This window comes from Bos taurus, chromosome 10 (assembly GCF_002263795.3).
Source record: "Bos taurus isolate L1 Dominette 01449 registration number 42190680 breed Hereford chromosome 10, ARS-UCD2.0, whole genome shotgun sequence".
NCBI classification, from domain to species: Eukaryota; Metazoa; Chordata; class Mammalia; order Artiodactyla; family Bovidae; genus Bos; species Bos taurus.
In genome coordinates, this window is record NC_037337.1 from 4,138,515 (window position 1) to 4,154,873 (window position 16,359).

The window sequence follows — 16,359 nt, forward strand, 5'->3', positions numbered from 1 at the left end:
TCCTCCTTGTGTTCCCAGCGCTGACACAATAATAGAGCAGCCATCAGTCACTGGGCACTGACTCTCTCTCTAACCAAGCACTGTACCAGGGGCTTCCCAGACAAGGTGCACGGCTCAGGAAGGTGCGTATGATCAGATCCAACGCTTAGAGAAGAAACGGAGTCACGAGAGGTTAAGTGTGTTCCTGTCACAGAGGCAGAGCCAGGGTTTCCACCCAGACTTTCTTGCACTCCCAAACCACCAGGGAGGGGGCTCCGTAACAGCAGTTAAAAATGCACGAGCGAACAAAGCACAAGGCTAGCAAGCGCCAGGCCCCGAGCGAAGGGAGGCTAACGGCCGCGGCTCTCGCCTCCCGGCCGCGCTGCAGAGGACACCTGTTCAGCCGGGGACCCGTCCCGCGCCTCCGGCGCCCGCAGCCCCCTCAGACCCACCTCTGCCTCCTCCATTTATTTACCTGTTGCGGCACCGCGGCTCCCACGCCGGTTCCCGGGGCCGCGCCCGCCCCCGCCACAGCCCCGGCTACGGCGGTGGCCGCCGCCGCCACCACGACCGTCGTCAGGGCGGCCATCTTTTCACGCCGCGCCGCGCGCTCCAGCGGCGGCCACCCGGGTCTGGGGTGGAGGGCTTCGGTTGTGCGGAGATCCGGGCTCTGCCGGGGCGGCGGGGCTCCTCCACCGGGATGCCAAGCGCGACGGAGATACGGGGCGGAGCCGGGCCGCGGGGCGAGGCGAGGCGGGGTCGGAACCAGGGCGGGGTCGGAACCAGGGCGGGGCCGGGGCGCGGGGCGGGGCCGGAGCGCGGGACGGAGGCTGGGGCGGGGCGAGGCTGGGGTGGGGCGGGGCCGGAGCGCGGGGCAGGGGAGGGACCGGAGCAAGGGCCGGGGCGGCTCAGAGCGCGGTGCGGGGCGGGGGCTGGGGCGGGGCGGGGCGGGGCGGGGTCGGAACCGGGGCGGGGCGCGGAGGCCGGTGGCCGGGGGCGGGGGGTGGGAACCCGGTCGCGGGGTGGGCTGTGCCGTGCTGTGTGGCGCGGCAGTATTGATATATCGCCGTCCATGTATCTACTCTTGGCAAAAATGTTTCTCCCTGCCCCCGGTTCCCTAACTGCCAGGAAAACTCACTGTCTTTCACTGTCATACTTAAATTTATTCATGTCTTATATATATTATATCGGAGAAGGCAATGGCACCCCACTCCAGTACTCTTGCCTGAAAAATCCATGGACGGAGGAGCCTGGTAGGCTGCAGTCCATGGGGTCGCGAAGAGTCGGACACGACAGAGAGACTTCACTTTCACTTTTTACTTTCATGCATTGGAGAAGGAAAGGGCAACCCACTTCAGTATTCTTGCCTGGAGAATCCCAGGGACAGGGCTGCCGTCTATGGGGTCGCACAGGGTCGGACACGACTGAAGCGACTTAGCAGCAGCAGCATATATACTATATAGATAGGTATCTATATATTCATAGATATAGGTACTTTGGGCTTCCCTGGTGGCTCAGACGGTAAAGCGTCTGCCTGCAACGTGGGAGAGCTGGGTTGGAGACCTGGGTTCGATCCCTGGGTTAGGAAGATTCCCCTGGAGAAGGAAATGGCAACCCACTCCGGTACTCTTGTCTGGAAAATTCCATGGACAGAGGAGCCTGGTCGGCTACAGTCCACGGGATCGCAGAGTCGGATACGACTGAGCAACTTCACAAAAAAACAAAGATAGATTACTTTAAATAATAGAACTTTTTTCTAGGTTTCTACTAAGTTCTGGTGAAACTGAGTATAAAATGAAAAAACATGATTGATGAGCCTGAACAATAAACGATATTTCACATTTTCAAACCAAAAAAACAGAGCATGCCCCACACCATCAGATATCAGAAGCAGGAATGGCCCACTCCAAGGACTTGGCCAAAGAGAAGAGAAATTCCAAAGATACAGTGTTGGGAAGGTGGGGAAAAAGGCAGAGATGACTTCTCCAGTCAAGGCATGGGCAACCAGTCACAATTCAGCTAGTTTGTGAATACCTTGCATTTTCTTCCTTGAAAGGAATGGATTCATCCATTCATCAAATCATTCATTCAATCAATATCCAGCTGCCAGCCCTGGAAAATTAACTGTTGAATCAGGTGAACACACAAGGTTCCTTCCAAACTTCTAGCAGTGACTTCAAACAAGTAAACAGCATATTTACTGAACACTTACTTTGAGCCAGCACTGTTCTAAATAATCTAGAGAAGTAGTACTATTATCATTTTCATTTCACGGATATAGTTAAGTAACACAAGATCATACAGGTGGGAACTAGAATACAAGCTTGGGTGGCCTGACTCCAGAGAGCATCCGGGTAGAAATGTTAAATAGGCAGATGGATAAATGCTTCTGGAGCCCTGGACAAAGACTGGAGCTAAAGATATGAATTTGGTTTTCATCTCCATAAGATATTTTAAGAAAATATCTTAAAAGACCTAACGAGACCACTCAGGAAGAGTACAAACTGGAGTCTGGAAAGTGAGGCCTAGAACTCTCCAACATAGATGACACGGACGGTGGGAGAGGTCCACAATCCTATGGCAGGAAGTGTTTCAAGAAGGAGAGGATGATCAACTGTGCTCTGCTGCCCAGAGGCTGAGTGACATGAAAACAGAACTGATGGTTAGATTTGACAATGCAGAGGCCACTGGATACTCTTAAGGGAATGTGGTAACAATATGCAAAATACCTGCTTTAAGACTTTTCCTGTTTTGTTAGGATGAAAAATTTCCCAAAACAAAATGATTAAGAATCTCATAACCTTCATTATCTCCTCCACCATCTCAGCCAGGCTTTGATCCTGGTTCCTCAGTTCCTCCCTACTCAGAGTGGGTTAATCTGTTCCATGCCTCTCTCCTAGGATCTCTGGAGAGAAGTATTATTCCTTGGCTTGTGGAAACATTACTCCAGTCATCACCTGTATGGTTGCATGGCCTTCTCTCCCCTGTGTCTGTGTCTCTGTGTCCAAATTTCCCTCTTCTTATAAGGGCACCAGTCATTGGATTAGGGTTCTTTATAAGCCCATATGACCTGATGTTAACTTTATTACATCTGCAAAGACCTGGTTTCTAAATAAGGTCACATTCAGAGATACTGGGATCAGGGCTTCAGCATATCTCTTTAGAGGACACAATTCAATTCATAGCACATATATAATACTCTATACCTTACACTTTTTAACTTAATATATTCTGTGACTCTATAAAGAAAGCTGAGCGCCAAAGAATTGATGCATTTGAGCTGTGGTATTGGAGAAGACTCTTGAGAGTCTCTTGGACTAGAAAAGACCCTGATGCTGGGAAAGATTGAAGGCGGGAGGAGAAGGGGACGACAGAGGATGAGATGGCTGGATGGCATCACCGACTCGATGGACATGAGTTTGAGTAAGCTCCAGGACTTGGTGATGGACAGGGAGGCCTGGCGTGCTGCAGTCCATGGGGTCACAAAGAGTCGGACATGAGTGAGCGACTGAACTGACTGAACTGATTCTGTAACTCCTTGAAGTAAGTTCACAGAAATATTCCTTATTTTTAAAAAATGAATTCATAATACGCTTATTCTAAAAAAGATTGAAGGCAAAAGGAGAAGGGGGTGGCAGAGGAAGAGATGGCTAGATAGCATCACCAACTCAATGGACATGAATTTGAGCATGGGGACACAAAGAGTCAGACATGACTTAGTGAATAAACAACAACCACAATGCCCGTATTTCATTCAGCTAGTCATCTATCTGGCTTCCCTGGTGGCTCAGAGAGTAAAGAATCTGCCTTCAATGCAGGAGACCTGGCTTTGATCCCTGGGTTGGGAAGATCCCCTGGAGAAGCAAATGGCAACTCACTTCAGTATTCTTGCCTGGAGAATCCCATGGACAGAGGAGCCTGACGGGGTACAGTCCATGGGGTTGCAAAGAGTTGGACACAACTGAGGAACTGGCATCTGGTCCCATCACTTCATGGGAAACAAATGGGGAAACAGTGGAAACAGTGTCAGACTTTATTTTTGGGGGCTCCAGAATCACTGCAGATGGTGATTGCAGCCATGAAATTAAAAGACGCTTACTCCTTTGAAGGAAAGTTATGACCAACCTAGATAGCATATTGAAAAGCAAAGACATTACTTTGCCAACAAAGGTCCGTCTAGTCAAGGCTATGGTTTTTCCAGTGGTTATGTATGAATGTGAGAGTTGGACTATGAAGAAAGCTAAGCACCTGATGCTTTTGAACTGTGGTGTTGGAGAAGACTCTTGAGAGTCCCTTGGACTGTAAGGAGATCCAACCAGTCCATTCTGAAGGAGATCAGCCCTGGGATTTCTTTGGAAGGAATGATGCTAAAACTGAAACTCCAGTACTTTGGCCACCTCATGCAAAGAGTTGACTCATTGGAAAAGACTCTGATGCTGGGGGGGATTGGGGGCAGGAGGAGAAGGGGATGATAGAGGATGAGATGGCTGGATGGCATCACCGACTCGATGGATGTGAGTCTGAGTGAACTCCGGGAGTTGGTGATGGACAGGGAGGCCTGGCGTGCTGCGATTCATGGGGTCACAAAGAGTCGGACACAACTGAGCGACTGAACTGAACTGAACTGAGGGACTACACTTTCATTTTCAGTCATCTATTGACAAACTGAGGATAGGTTACTTCCAATCTTTTGCAGTTACAGTGTTGGGGAAGAAATTTTTTTCCTCTGCCTTTCTAGGTTCTTCTTGTAGTCTAATAATTAAATTGACATGAGATAGATTAACAGAAAATGGTCAAATTTTAACTCCACACATATGGGAGTTCACGGAAATATGAGACTCATAGAAATGACTAAAGCAGGCAGCTTTTATATTGTTTAGACAAAGAAACAATAGATTTCTTTGTGAAGAACTGACAAAGACACTTAGGCTTGGGTACTAATGAGTGAAGAAACCAAGCAGAGTCGTCTCTGTCTTGAATTTTCTATCCCTGGACATAAAGATGTCCCATGCCCTGGTGCTCAGAGGCTGCCTTTTAGATGGGAGATTTATTTCCTGATTTCAGGGGAAAGAGGGCAGGGTCAGAATGTCCTTCTTGCACTGGCTGGTTCTCGACTTGAATTCAAAACAATCAATATGTCAAAGTAGCATACTTTGGATTGGTCTGCCCTGAACTCCATCACAAGTAATGATCATTACTTGAGCCACCAGGGAAGCCTGGTAATGATCATTAGTATTTCATATTTGGGGAAGTGTACCTTCAGTGGAATTGCTGAGTCAAATGATAAATGCAAAGAAAATGTAGTTAGATATTGCTAAATTCCCTTCCATAGAAAGTTGTACCATTTTGCACTCCCACTAGCATTGCCTAAGGGTGCCTGTTTCCTTATTATTTGCCATCACAGTTCTTCAAATTTTTATATTTTAGACAATCTCAATAGGTGAGAAATAGTATATGTAAGTAATTTTAATATGCCTTTCTCTTGGTATGAATGAAGCTTTTTTTTGTAAGTTGAAGGACATTGGCTTTTTCTTTAAATTCTGTTCATATCTTTCCTTAATGGTATTTGGTCTTTCTCTTTCCAGTTTTTAAGAGCTCTTTATCACTTAAGTGATTGTGATTTTTTTGATATAAATTGCAAATATTTTCTTCTGGATTTTAATTTGATTAGTTGACTTTTGCTTCTTTCCCCCTTTGCTTTGAAAAAGTTTATTTTTATGGAGTCAAGTCTGTCAGTGTTTTAGTATTTTCTTTGGTGCTTCTGGATTGATAATCATAGTTGGAAAGGTTTTTCTCACTTCCAGCTTATAAAGAAATGAATCTGTTTTATTTTGCAGTTTTTTTTTTCTCACTCCCAGTTTATAAAGAAATGAATCTGTTTTCTTTTGCAGTTTTATTTTTTACATTTATATATCTGGATTATTTGGATTTCATTCTGGTATCCAGGATGAAATATGGATTCAATTTTACTTTTCCCAAACGGCTATCTAGTTATGTCAAAAACATTTATTAAAAACAGTATATTTTCACCAGTGACTTGAGGTATCACTTTTCCCATACAATTGTTCTATGTTAAATTTTTTATTCTAATCTGTCATTCTGTATATCTAGTTATGTATCAATGAAGATGCTTTTTTAAATTTATAGGGCAATGATAAAATGTTTTAGTATCATACAGGGCTAGTTCCTCTCATTGTTCTTCTTTATGGGATTTTTCTGCCTTTTCCTAATCCCCAAAGAACTTTAGAATCAAGAGTCTACTTTAAGAGAAGAATCGCAATATTCTTAATGGAATTACATTAAATTTTTTCTTAACTTGGGAAGAATTTACATAAGTATGATGTAGAGTTGCCCTACCCGTGAACAAAGGTATGCCTTTCATTTGTTCAAGTCTACTTTTGCACCTTTGAAGAATGAATATTTTAAGCTTATTCCTAGGTTTTAATAATTTTCTATTGCAACTACAGGTGTGATTTACCCTCCCTTGATATCCTCTAGTGTTATTCTTTGGATATATAAACACTATTGATTTTTCTTTGTTAGTTTTTTATATTGCTACTTTAATCAATTCTGTTACTTTTGGTTGTACAGTTAAGAATGATTTCTTAATTTTATATTTTTACATTAAGGGTTTCCCTTTATACAATTACATTATCTGCAAATAGAGATAATGTTATCTGTTTCTTTCTAGTTCTCACACTTACTCCAGACAGGAAGACAGAAGAAGGCTGTCAATTTGGGTTCCCCTTCCCAGGTGGGGCTAGTGGTAAAGAACCTGCCTGCCAAAGCAGGAGACATAAGAGACCTGGGTTCGATCCCTGGGTCAGGAAGATCCCCTGGAGGAGGGCATGGCTACCTACTCCAGTATTGTTGCCTGGAGAATCCCATGGAGAGAGGAGCCAGGTGGGCTATAGTCCATGGGATTGCACAGAGTTGGACACAAATGAAGCAACCAGCATGAAGTCAGATCACGAAACAAGGACTTAGAAGAGGCAAATTTTTTGTCTTAATAATTATGCAGAGATCACTATTGCATGATGAAACAGTTATGATCCATCCCAAAGTCACAGAATAATATGCTTAAAATGTGTGGAACTGCTCCAGACAGTTAAGCAAAATCACATATACTCTTATGCCTGGGCACCGGATTTATTCTTTTATATAAGGCTTAATTAATAACAAAATATTTGTATTATCTTCTTAAACACTAACAAATGGATAACTGTATGGTGAGCTATAGAATTCATCAGTATAAACTGACAGAGCTAGAATAAGGTTGTCTCATATTGACTTCAGAAATTAGAATACAAACTAACCAATATTACCTATGTAGTGTTAGTCGCTCAGTTGTGTCTGACTCTGTGACCCAATGGACTGTAGCCCACCAGGCTCCTCTGTCCATCGGATTTCTCAGGCAAGAATACTGGTGTGGGTTGCCATTTCCTTCTCCAGGGGATCTTCCCAACCCAGGGATTGAACCCGGGTCTTCTGCACTGCGGGCAGATTCTTTACCACTGAGGCACCAGGCAAGCCCTATTACCTATGTAAGAGATGATAACTTCTCCACAATTTTCATTTCATCTCAAATAAAAACACCTGAACTCCTTCCACTAACTTTTAAATGACTATCCCCATGCAAAATGTTCAATTGTTTAAACAGCTATATTTCTAGAAACTGAAAAGAGAAAGTGATTTAAAGAGTTCCCAGTCTTTCAGCTCTTTTTTTATAGGTCCTTGGTAATGTTAGAATTCCTTAACCATATACTCTTCAACAGGCTGTCAGTTCCCTAGGGATGGGCCGAAATATTTACTGTTGAACAATAACAACAGCAGCAGCCAAAGCAACAACAGTGGATTTTTACATCAAATGAAGCTGTTAAGACAATTCGAAAGTAGATCTAGATAAAAGGGGAAAATGTGAACAGTTATTTTAAAAACAACAATCTTCACTTTTGATGACCTATTGGTGCCAAACACTCTTATCAACACACATAACTACTCTTTGCTATAAATAAATGAAGTTTGAGAATCTTGGTCAATAAACTTTCTAAGATAATATAGCTAGAATATGGCAGAGCCAAGCATCAAGCCTGGATCTGACTTGGATCTAACTTAATAGTTAAAACTTATTTTCCTAAAGCAAAAACAAAAACAAACAAAAAAGCCTCTAAGTCTCTTTTCTTCTTTTGAAAAATATTTTTTTTCCTGGGAGACAAGTGAAAATAAAGAAGACAATCACTTGTGTTTGAATGGATGTTGATTATTCTTTTTCGGGTGGTCCTAGCTTTACATCTTTTAAATCAGCCTTAGGAAATGAAAAATCTTTAGTATGGTTGACAGTTTTATGACTACACCCCTTAATCCCAATAGAGCACTTTTCCCTGAAAATTCAAACCCATCTGATGAACATGAACCTACCATTAAAAATTAATTTCAGAAGTCATTCTTCTGCAGGGTCATTCTTCTACAGTTGGATAGAAAATTAAACTCATGTATCATACATACATATTCCCTTGGATTTATACAAAAAAATGTCAGGAACTCCTAGCTCATAGGAACACAATAAATTTTCAATGACGTATTTACTCTTACTTGAGAATTTTAAATCATTTCTTTATATAAATGCGGAAGTTAAAGAATTGTACATCATGAAAATGATACAGAAAATATTACTGAATGGTTGGGACTTCTGTAATGTTTGAGGTTTATTTACAATTACATATATTAATTTGAGCAGCTATATACTGGCTACCTCTGGGCTTCTTTTTATGTGAGAAAAAGAACTATTTTTTAAACCAGTGTTTTTTGAATTTTTGTTACATATAAACTGAGATAATCTTAACATTTTAATACTAGCTGGTGCTTATGTCGCTTCAGTTATGTCTGACTCTTTGCAACTCCATGGACCATAGCCCACCAGGCTTCTCTGGCTATGGAATTTTCCTGGCAAGAATACTGGAGTGAGTTGCCATGCCCTCCTCCAGGGGATCTTCTTGACCCAGGGACTGAACCCGTGTCTTCTGTGTCCCCTGCACTGCAGGTGAATTCTTTACTGCTGAGCCGCAGGGGAAGCCCCAGATGGTGCTTATGCATGCATGCGTGGTCAGTGGTGTTGGACTCTTTGTGACCCCATGGACTGTTAGGCTCCTCTGTCCATGGGAGTCCTCAGGCAAGAATACTGGAGTGGGTTGGCATTTCCTTCTATAGTGCTTGTAACATATAACAGGAAATGTCTAGTGATAGGCATAATTTGGAGCACAAAGACCCTATATGACTTGCTCACATTGGAAGGAAAATCAATAAGTGTTAGGGCCATTATCAGTGAAAGACTATAGATACCAAACCAGGTTTCCAAAGACAGGAAAGTACAAGGAAGTGGACAGCCCACCCTGACTTGGGCAGCACTGAAAGATTGCTCAGAGGGTGATACAGATCTGTCTGCAGGAAGTACTTGGTGGAAACCTTAGTGGAATCAAATGAGAAAGAAAGAAAGAAAAAAAAGGAAAGGTTTTGGTGTGCTTGACTTGGCTATTGGTCAGTGTAAATGAATAAGATTTGCTTCCTCTGTCTGTCAATATTTCTGCAAAGGCTAATCCTTAGCTTGGGAGGCAGGGGTGCTCACTTACTTGGCAGAGCTTGGGATTGTAGCTATCAGACATCTATTGCAGAATTGTTTTCCTTCTTTAAGGCTGTCAGGCCACAGGGAGACTATATGAAGAAGGGCACAGACAGGAGCTTTCAATATGGAGTAGATTAGATGATAGATTGATAAGATAATTCCAATTGACATATCCTGAAATGTATTCATTGAAAACATAGATTATACTTTTTTTTTTTTTTAACACTCATGAAGTGGGTCATTTTTGTCACAAAAACGACCATATATTTTGGCCACCAAACTTCAATAAATGTCAAAAAGCAGAAACAATGCAGATATAATCCTCTGATCACACACCCGCATACACAAAACTGAAAAGACATAAAGACTCTATTACATAAATATTTAAGACTCCCAAGTCAAAGAAAATATGAAAACTAAAACTGCAATCTAATTAAAATACATTGGTAACACTACAAACCAACATCCATGGAATACAGCTAAATCCATCCTCAGAAGAAAATAAGCAATTTCAGTAGTTATATTAGTAAATAAGGAAGGATAAAAATAAATGAACTAACCACTCAACTCAAGAAGATGGGGAAAAAATCAATAATCAAAACAGTAAAAAAGGAGAAATGAATTAAGAAATATAAAAGAAAAAATAAAATAAAAAACAGGGAATGACAATTCTAATGAATAAATTTAACCAGTTAAGACAGATAAATCACTGGCTAACTTGATCAAGAATTAAAATCAAGAAAGCCCCACTAACCATACATAAGAAAACTGAAAAAAAAAAAAAGAATCACAGGAGGCAACTTTGCTCACAATTGTCTGCAGATAAATTTGAAAATCCAGATGAAATGGATCATTTCTCTAAGAAAATACAATTTACTAAAGTTAGAAAATTAAAAACCTAAATTAAATATTAAAAACCTAAGAAAAAGGAAAAAATATTAAAATGGTAGGCTCCCAAAGAGCACCAGGCCCAGAGGACTTCACAGGCTAATATTATGAAACTTAACAGAACAAACAGCCTCTGATGCATTTTAAATTGTTCCAGAGCAGAGATAAAGAGTGGAAAACTTCCAAATTCTAATAGCAGCATATGTTTGTTACCAAAAACTGACAGCAATAGCACAAAAAAGAAAATGAATATTGATGCAGAAAATGTTTACCAAGTTTCAGCAAACAGAATCCAGTAACATATTGGAAGAATTAAAAGAAAACTACTTTGCCCCCACCCAGTATCATAAGAGCGTTTCAGTATCATTTCCCACGTTACGCCGTGGGTGGGTACCACCCGCTGGCTCACTCAGCATCTACTTCAGCTTCTCTTTGGTGTGCCATCTATACTGCATAGACAGAAAAGCTCAGAATCCTCACTTCCCAGGCTCCCTTGTAGTTAGGGTTCACAATGTAAAAATCTATTTTGCTAATCAGATGCATTTGTGTGAAATTCCATTTCAAAACTCAACTGAGTAGGGGAAGACACAGTGGTGAGGCACGTTTTTCCAGGACACGTCATGGCAGATGCAGTAAAACTCTGCAGCTGCCAATTCTAGCATCAGTCTCCTTACTCAGAGGTATGAGACAGAAACTATGCTCCTGCAGGTAAGAATTCTGGTAGCAGCTTCTTGTTCCCAGACCACATGAAGACAGCGTGCTCTTGGAGCTAAGAGTGCAGGCGTGACTTCCCACTGTGGCAGGGGGAGCGGGTCTCCTGACGGGCCAGGTCTACACTGTGGATTTGGGCGATATTCCCAGAGGAGCTTGCATTTCTAGCTCTCCACTGATTCATAAGCAGTTTATTCCCTGTACTAAATCCCTTTCACTTTTCTGCAAGTGAACTCTGGCTGATAAAATAGGTTAAAAGGGAGAAAAAAGTATACAATTTTCTTCAAATATGCTGGAAACGCATTTGATGAATTTCAACATCCATAATTAATTTTTAAAATCTTCACAACATAGGAAAGATCCATATTTCTTAAAAGCCAGTATTTATGTTTAGTGAGGAAACACTAGAAGTATTCCCATTAAAATCAACAACAAGACAATTATGTCCACAGTCACCACTATTATTTAGCATAACTCTAGAGGCTTAACCAATGCAATTAGACAAGAGAAATACATAAGAGGTAAAAACACTGGAAGAGTGGTACATTATTATTATTCATAGATAACTGTATACCTGCAAAACCCAATAAACTCAGTTAAAAATCTGTTGTAAACAATATGAGAACTTATGAGATGGATGGATACCAGATTAGTGTGTAAAAATGAATTGCCTTAATTTATACAAACAACCAGGCAGAAGACATCATGGATATGCCAATTTAAAAAAAGCAAAAAAAAGAAAAGAAAAGACATAAACACCAAAATTGCAATAGCAAAAAAGGAAAAAATGAATACATACTTATATGTATGTACACCTATATGTACACCTTATATGTATACATATATGTGCACCTACACCTAACTTATATGTATACATATATACTTATATGTATGTGTGTATGCATACATGTATATGTATGCTTATTTAACTTATATGCAGAGTACATCATGAGAAACGCTGGACTGGAAGAAACACAAGCTGGAATCAAGATTGCCAGGAGAAATATCAATCACCTCAGATATGCAGATGACACCACCCTTATGGCAGAAAGTGAAGAGGAACTAAAAAGCCTCTTGATGAAAGTGAAAGTGGAGAGTGAAAAAGTCGGCTTAAAGCTCAACATTCAGAAAACGAAGATCATGGCATCTGGTCCCATCACTTCATGGGAAATAGATGGGGAAACAGTGGAAACAGTGTCAGACTTTATTCTTCTGGGCTCCAAAATCACTGCAGATGGTGACTGCAGCCATGAAATTAAAAGACGCTTACTCCTTGGAAGGAAAGTTATGACCAACCTGGTGGGCTGCTGTCTGTGGGTCGCACAGAGTCAGACATGACTTGAGCGACTTGGCAGCAGCAGCAGCAGATAGCATATTCGAAAGCAGAGATATTACTTTGCCAACAAAGGTCCGTCTGGTCAAGGCTATGGCTTTTCCTGTGGTCATGTATGGATGTGAGAGTTGGACTGTGAGGAAGCCTGAGCACCGAAGAATTGATGCTTTTGAACTGTGGTGTTGGAGAAGACTCTTGAGAGTCCCTTGGACTGCAAGGAGATCCAACTAGTCCATTCTAAAGGAGATCAGCCCTGGGTGTTCTTTGGAAGGAATGATGCTAAAACTGAAACTGCAGTACTTTGGCCACCTCATGCGAAGAGTTGACTCACTGGAAAAGACTCTGATGCCGGGAGGGATTGGGGGCAGGAGAAGGGGACGACAGAGGATGAGATGGCTGGATGGCATCACTGACTCGATGGATGTGAGTCTGAGTGAACTCCGGGAGTTGGTGATGGACAGGGAGGCCTGGCGTGCTGCGATTCATGGGGTCGCAAATAGTCGGACACGACTGAGGGACTGAACTGAATTGATACATATAAATATGTGCAAAAAAGTTAAACTGAAACACAGGGCCTAACGAAGATGGCATTGAAATTAGTAACTCTTTTAGAGAGAACTGATACGAAAGGATAACTTTCTTACCCATGTATGTCTGAAAGTGCTTTTACTTTGCTCGTACCTGAAGGAGAGAGCCTGGCTCAGTAGAGTACTCTAGAGAAAGAAAGAAATTTTCCCTCAGAAACACTGAAGATATCATTCTCTTTTCTATTCTACCCACTATTGCCACTAAGAAGTCCAGGAACAATCTGATTCTTTTCCACCTATAACTAATCTCTTGGAAGCTCTTTAAAAAAGCAAAAACAAAAGCAAATCATCTGTCAGAAATCTGAGCAGAACTCAACACCTACCAAATCCAGGAGAGCATGTTCTCTCCTGGATTTGTTCTCTAGCGTGTTCTCTCCATTACATCTGACCCCAGAATGCCTATTTAATGTAGAAAATCGAACACCAAAAGTGTAAGCAAAATTAATCTTCAACCAGTTCAGTTCATATTCTTTAATGATTTCCCAGCAGTGAAATTTGAAAACCTCATCTTTGCTTCTCATTCTCAAACAGAAAACTGCATTTTAGTTTTTATCCACCAGATGGCACCTGAGAAACAATAAACAACAGTAGAGAGACTGAATGATTCTTAACAAAAGGAAAATTTTTTCATCTTTTATGCATGAACATTAGAATGTTCTTCTTAGGATATATCAGCATTTAAGGCAATGGCAACCCACTCCAGTGTTCTTGCCTGGAGAATCCCAGGGACGGGGGAGCCTGGTGGGCTGCCGGTTATAGGGTCGCACAGAGTCGGACACGACTGAAGTGACTCAGCAGCAGCAGCAGGGTATGAAGGCACATACCAGTCAAAACCCAGGCAGGAAAATAAAAACATTTACTCTCATATTCAGTTTCTCAAATACAGTCAACTGACATTCAGTCTCTCAAATAGATTTCACTTTCCCAAATTTTATACTAAATCTAAGAAGCCTTTTTAGTGAAAATTGTTAGAATAGTTTTTAATACTACTAATTTCTATATGATATAAACAGTTAAAAAACTCATTTCAGAATATAAACCAAAAGATTAGAGACTTGTAACTTTGACGTTCACAAGTTAATGTTTACCAATAATCTCGTTCATCTTTGATAATCTATTATTCCCTATTGTGTGTGACCAGACTCCTTAAATGACCTACAAACCCTGCATTTTGCGGCCCTGTCCATCTTCCTGTTTCCCTCTTCTTCTAAACAGAAAATTAGAACATATTTGGACACATATACTAAATGAGGACTAACTTTAGACAGAGTTACCAAATACGAGAGCAAATAAATGTCTTTTTTTTTTTAACAACTATTTTTGTCCACTGGCCAAGTGGTATGTGGATAACAAAACCACTGGTCATTTATGAAGCAAATCTTAGGTGAAATTACACTTATATTTTTTTCAGTAGGAATTTTTTTATCACCCTCACTCACTCAGGAATCAAGCACAGATACAACACTAAATCCTTTCATAGGGTTTTCTTCTTTCCTGGGGAAATTACTGGGGTTTCTCAAGTAGGACACTGCAGTGCAATTACCACCTCTTACCTGGGTGCAAGGGTGGAACAGCTCTTCCAGTCAGGAAAGAGCTTGGATGGGGGACTTTCCCAAGTACTGCCACAGCACAGCACAGGGATCATGAATGGAATCATTCCATGAGTCATCCCATAAGTATTAATCACATATTCAGCAGCTGTTTTATTGAATAATCATTAAGTGCCAGTTACACGAGAAGGCAATGGCACCCCACTCTAGTACTCTTGCCTGGAAAATCCCATGGATGGAGGAGCCTGGTGGGCTGCAGTCCATGGGGTCGCTAAGAGTCGGACACGACTGAGCGACTTCCCTTTCACTTTTCATTTTCATGCATTGGAGAAGGAAATGGCAACCCACTCCAGTGTTCTTGCCTGGAGAATCCCAGGGACAGGGGAGCCTGGTGGCTGCAGTCCATGGGGTCGCACAGAGTCGGACATGACTGAAGCGACTTAGCAGCAGCAGCTGCACACTGATTTAAGCTGGGACTACAATGCCAAATGAGACATGTCCTTGCCCCTAAAATGCTTACAATCCTTTAGGGAAGACAGATGTTCAGGGAAAACCAACAAGCGAAGTCCAGCGTGGCCCACATAAATACAATGTACAGTATTTTATGGGAATACCCAACCCAGTGTAAATTAGATTTGGGATCAGATGTCCTCAAGACAGTTGTCTTAAAGAGGAGACACCCAAGCTTAGTTTTCAAGGACAAAGAAAGGGCAAACAACTTTTTAGAAGAGAAAATAATCTGAGAGAGGGCACAGAGAAATGAGACCCAATGGCTTATTTATGGAACTGGAAGACAGTTAACTAGAAGCTAGTTAATCCCTCCACTGCCACTCTCACAACCCACCCCACCCAGTGAATAATTCCCCCCCTTTTTTTTTTGCACGAGAAAAAAAAAAGAATAGAAAAGTTTCAAAATGAGTGACAGTTACAGGAAACACAGGTTTACAAATCAGCACAAGCTGCTATTACCAGTTTTCTAGAGAAAATAATTGACTCTAGTGAGAATATACTGCATCTGCAAGAGATGCTCTTGTAGTCTGGGTTGCAAGAAGCCTACAGGAAAAGCTAAGGAGCTGCCACTTTCTAAGGAGATGCCATGTCAGGAAAGCGACAGTGAGGGGAAGTGTAGTAAGGGAGGCTGAAGTGCTCCTGTGGTTGGTAACATGTAGAGTTAAGCTCCATCTCATGGGGTGTGTTCAGTAAGACCAGATAAGCTACTGCATCGCAAGGCAGCCAATCAGGGGAAGGGAAAGGGAAGGAATTTATCTGTTAGCTCTTTCCCACTCCTCATTTTCCCACTGGTCATGAGTCTGCCCCGTGGAGCATTAACTACCCTGGCAAGGCAGACTCAGTCTCCCCAGGCATGGAGGGGAAGCTGAGGTCAGACTGCTTCACTGAAGTGGGCATTTGTCATGTTATTTGGCTACTCATTACCTTTGGGCTCATTTCGTATTTGGAGAATGTACTAATTTAAGAGTCTGCTCTCCAGAGACATCATTAACTCTTTTGGCACCTTAGATTTGAGGATGTAGGGTCCAGATTCTGCCAGTCAGACCCACCTGACTGAGAACTCCATGGGGAAGTGAGCACAGTACCTTACAGACTCCATCATGACAGGCAGACGGAGAAGCAGCACCTCCTAGAGGCCATGGCCAGACGTCCTAGCAGGAGCCTTTATATCTAGCACTGGGG

The 16,359-nt window shown here is 41.9% G+C and overlaps 1 protein-coding gene across 5 annotated transcripts in view; it reads right to left on the minus strand.

Moving 5' to 3' along the window:
* Positions 1 to 16,359, minus strand: part of CCDC112 (coiled-coil domain containing 112) — a 136,550-nt gene that overhangs the window by 31,046 nt on the left and 89,145 nt on the right. The window contains exon 1 of one of the 5 annotated variants that reach the window (XR_003036609.2): positions 455 to 773. The exons of 2 other annotated variants lie outside the window; for them this stretch is intronic. Coding sequence is in view for 2 of the 3 variants with exons in the window: in NM_001244223.1 (NP_001231152.1) it covers positions 455 to 568 (114 nt within the window). In the remaining variant the exon portion in view is untranslated. 5 annotated transcript variants of the gene reach the window in all.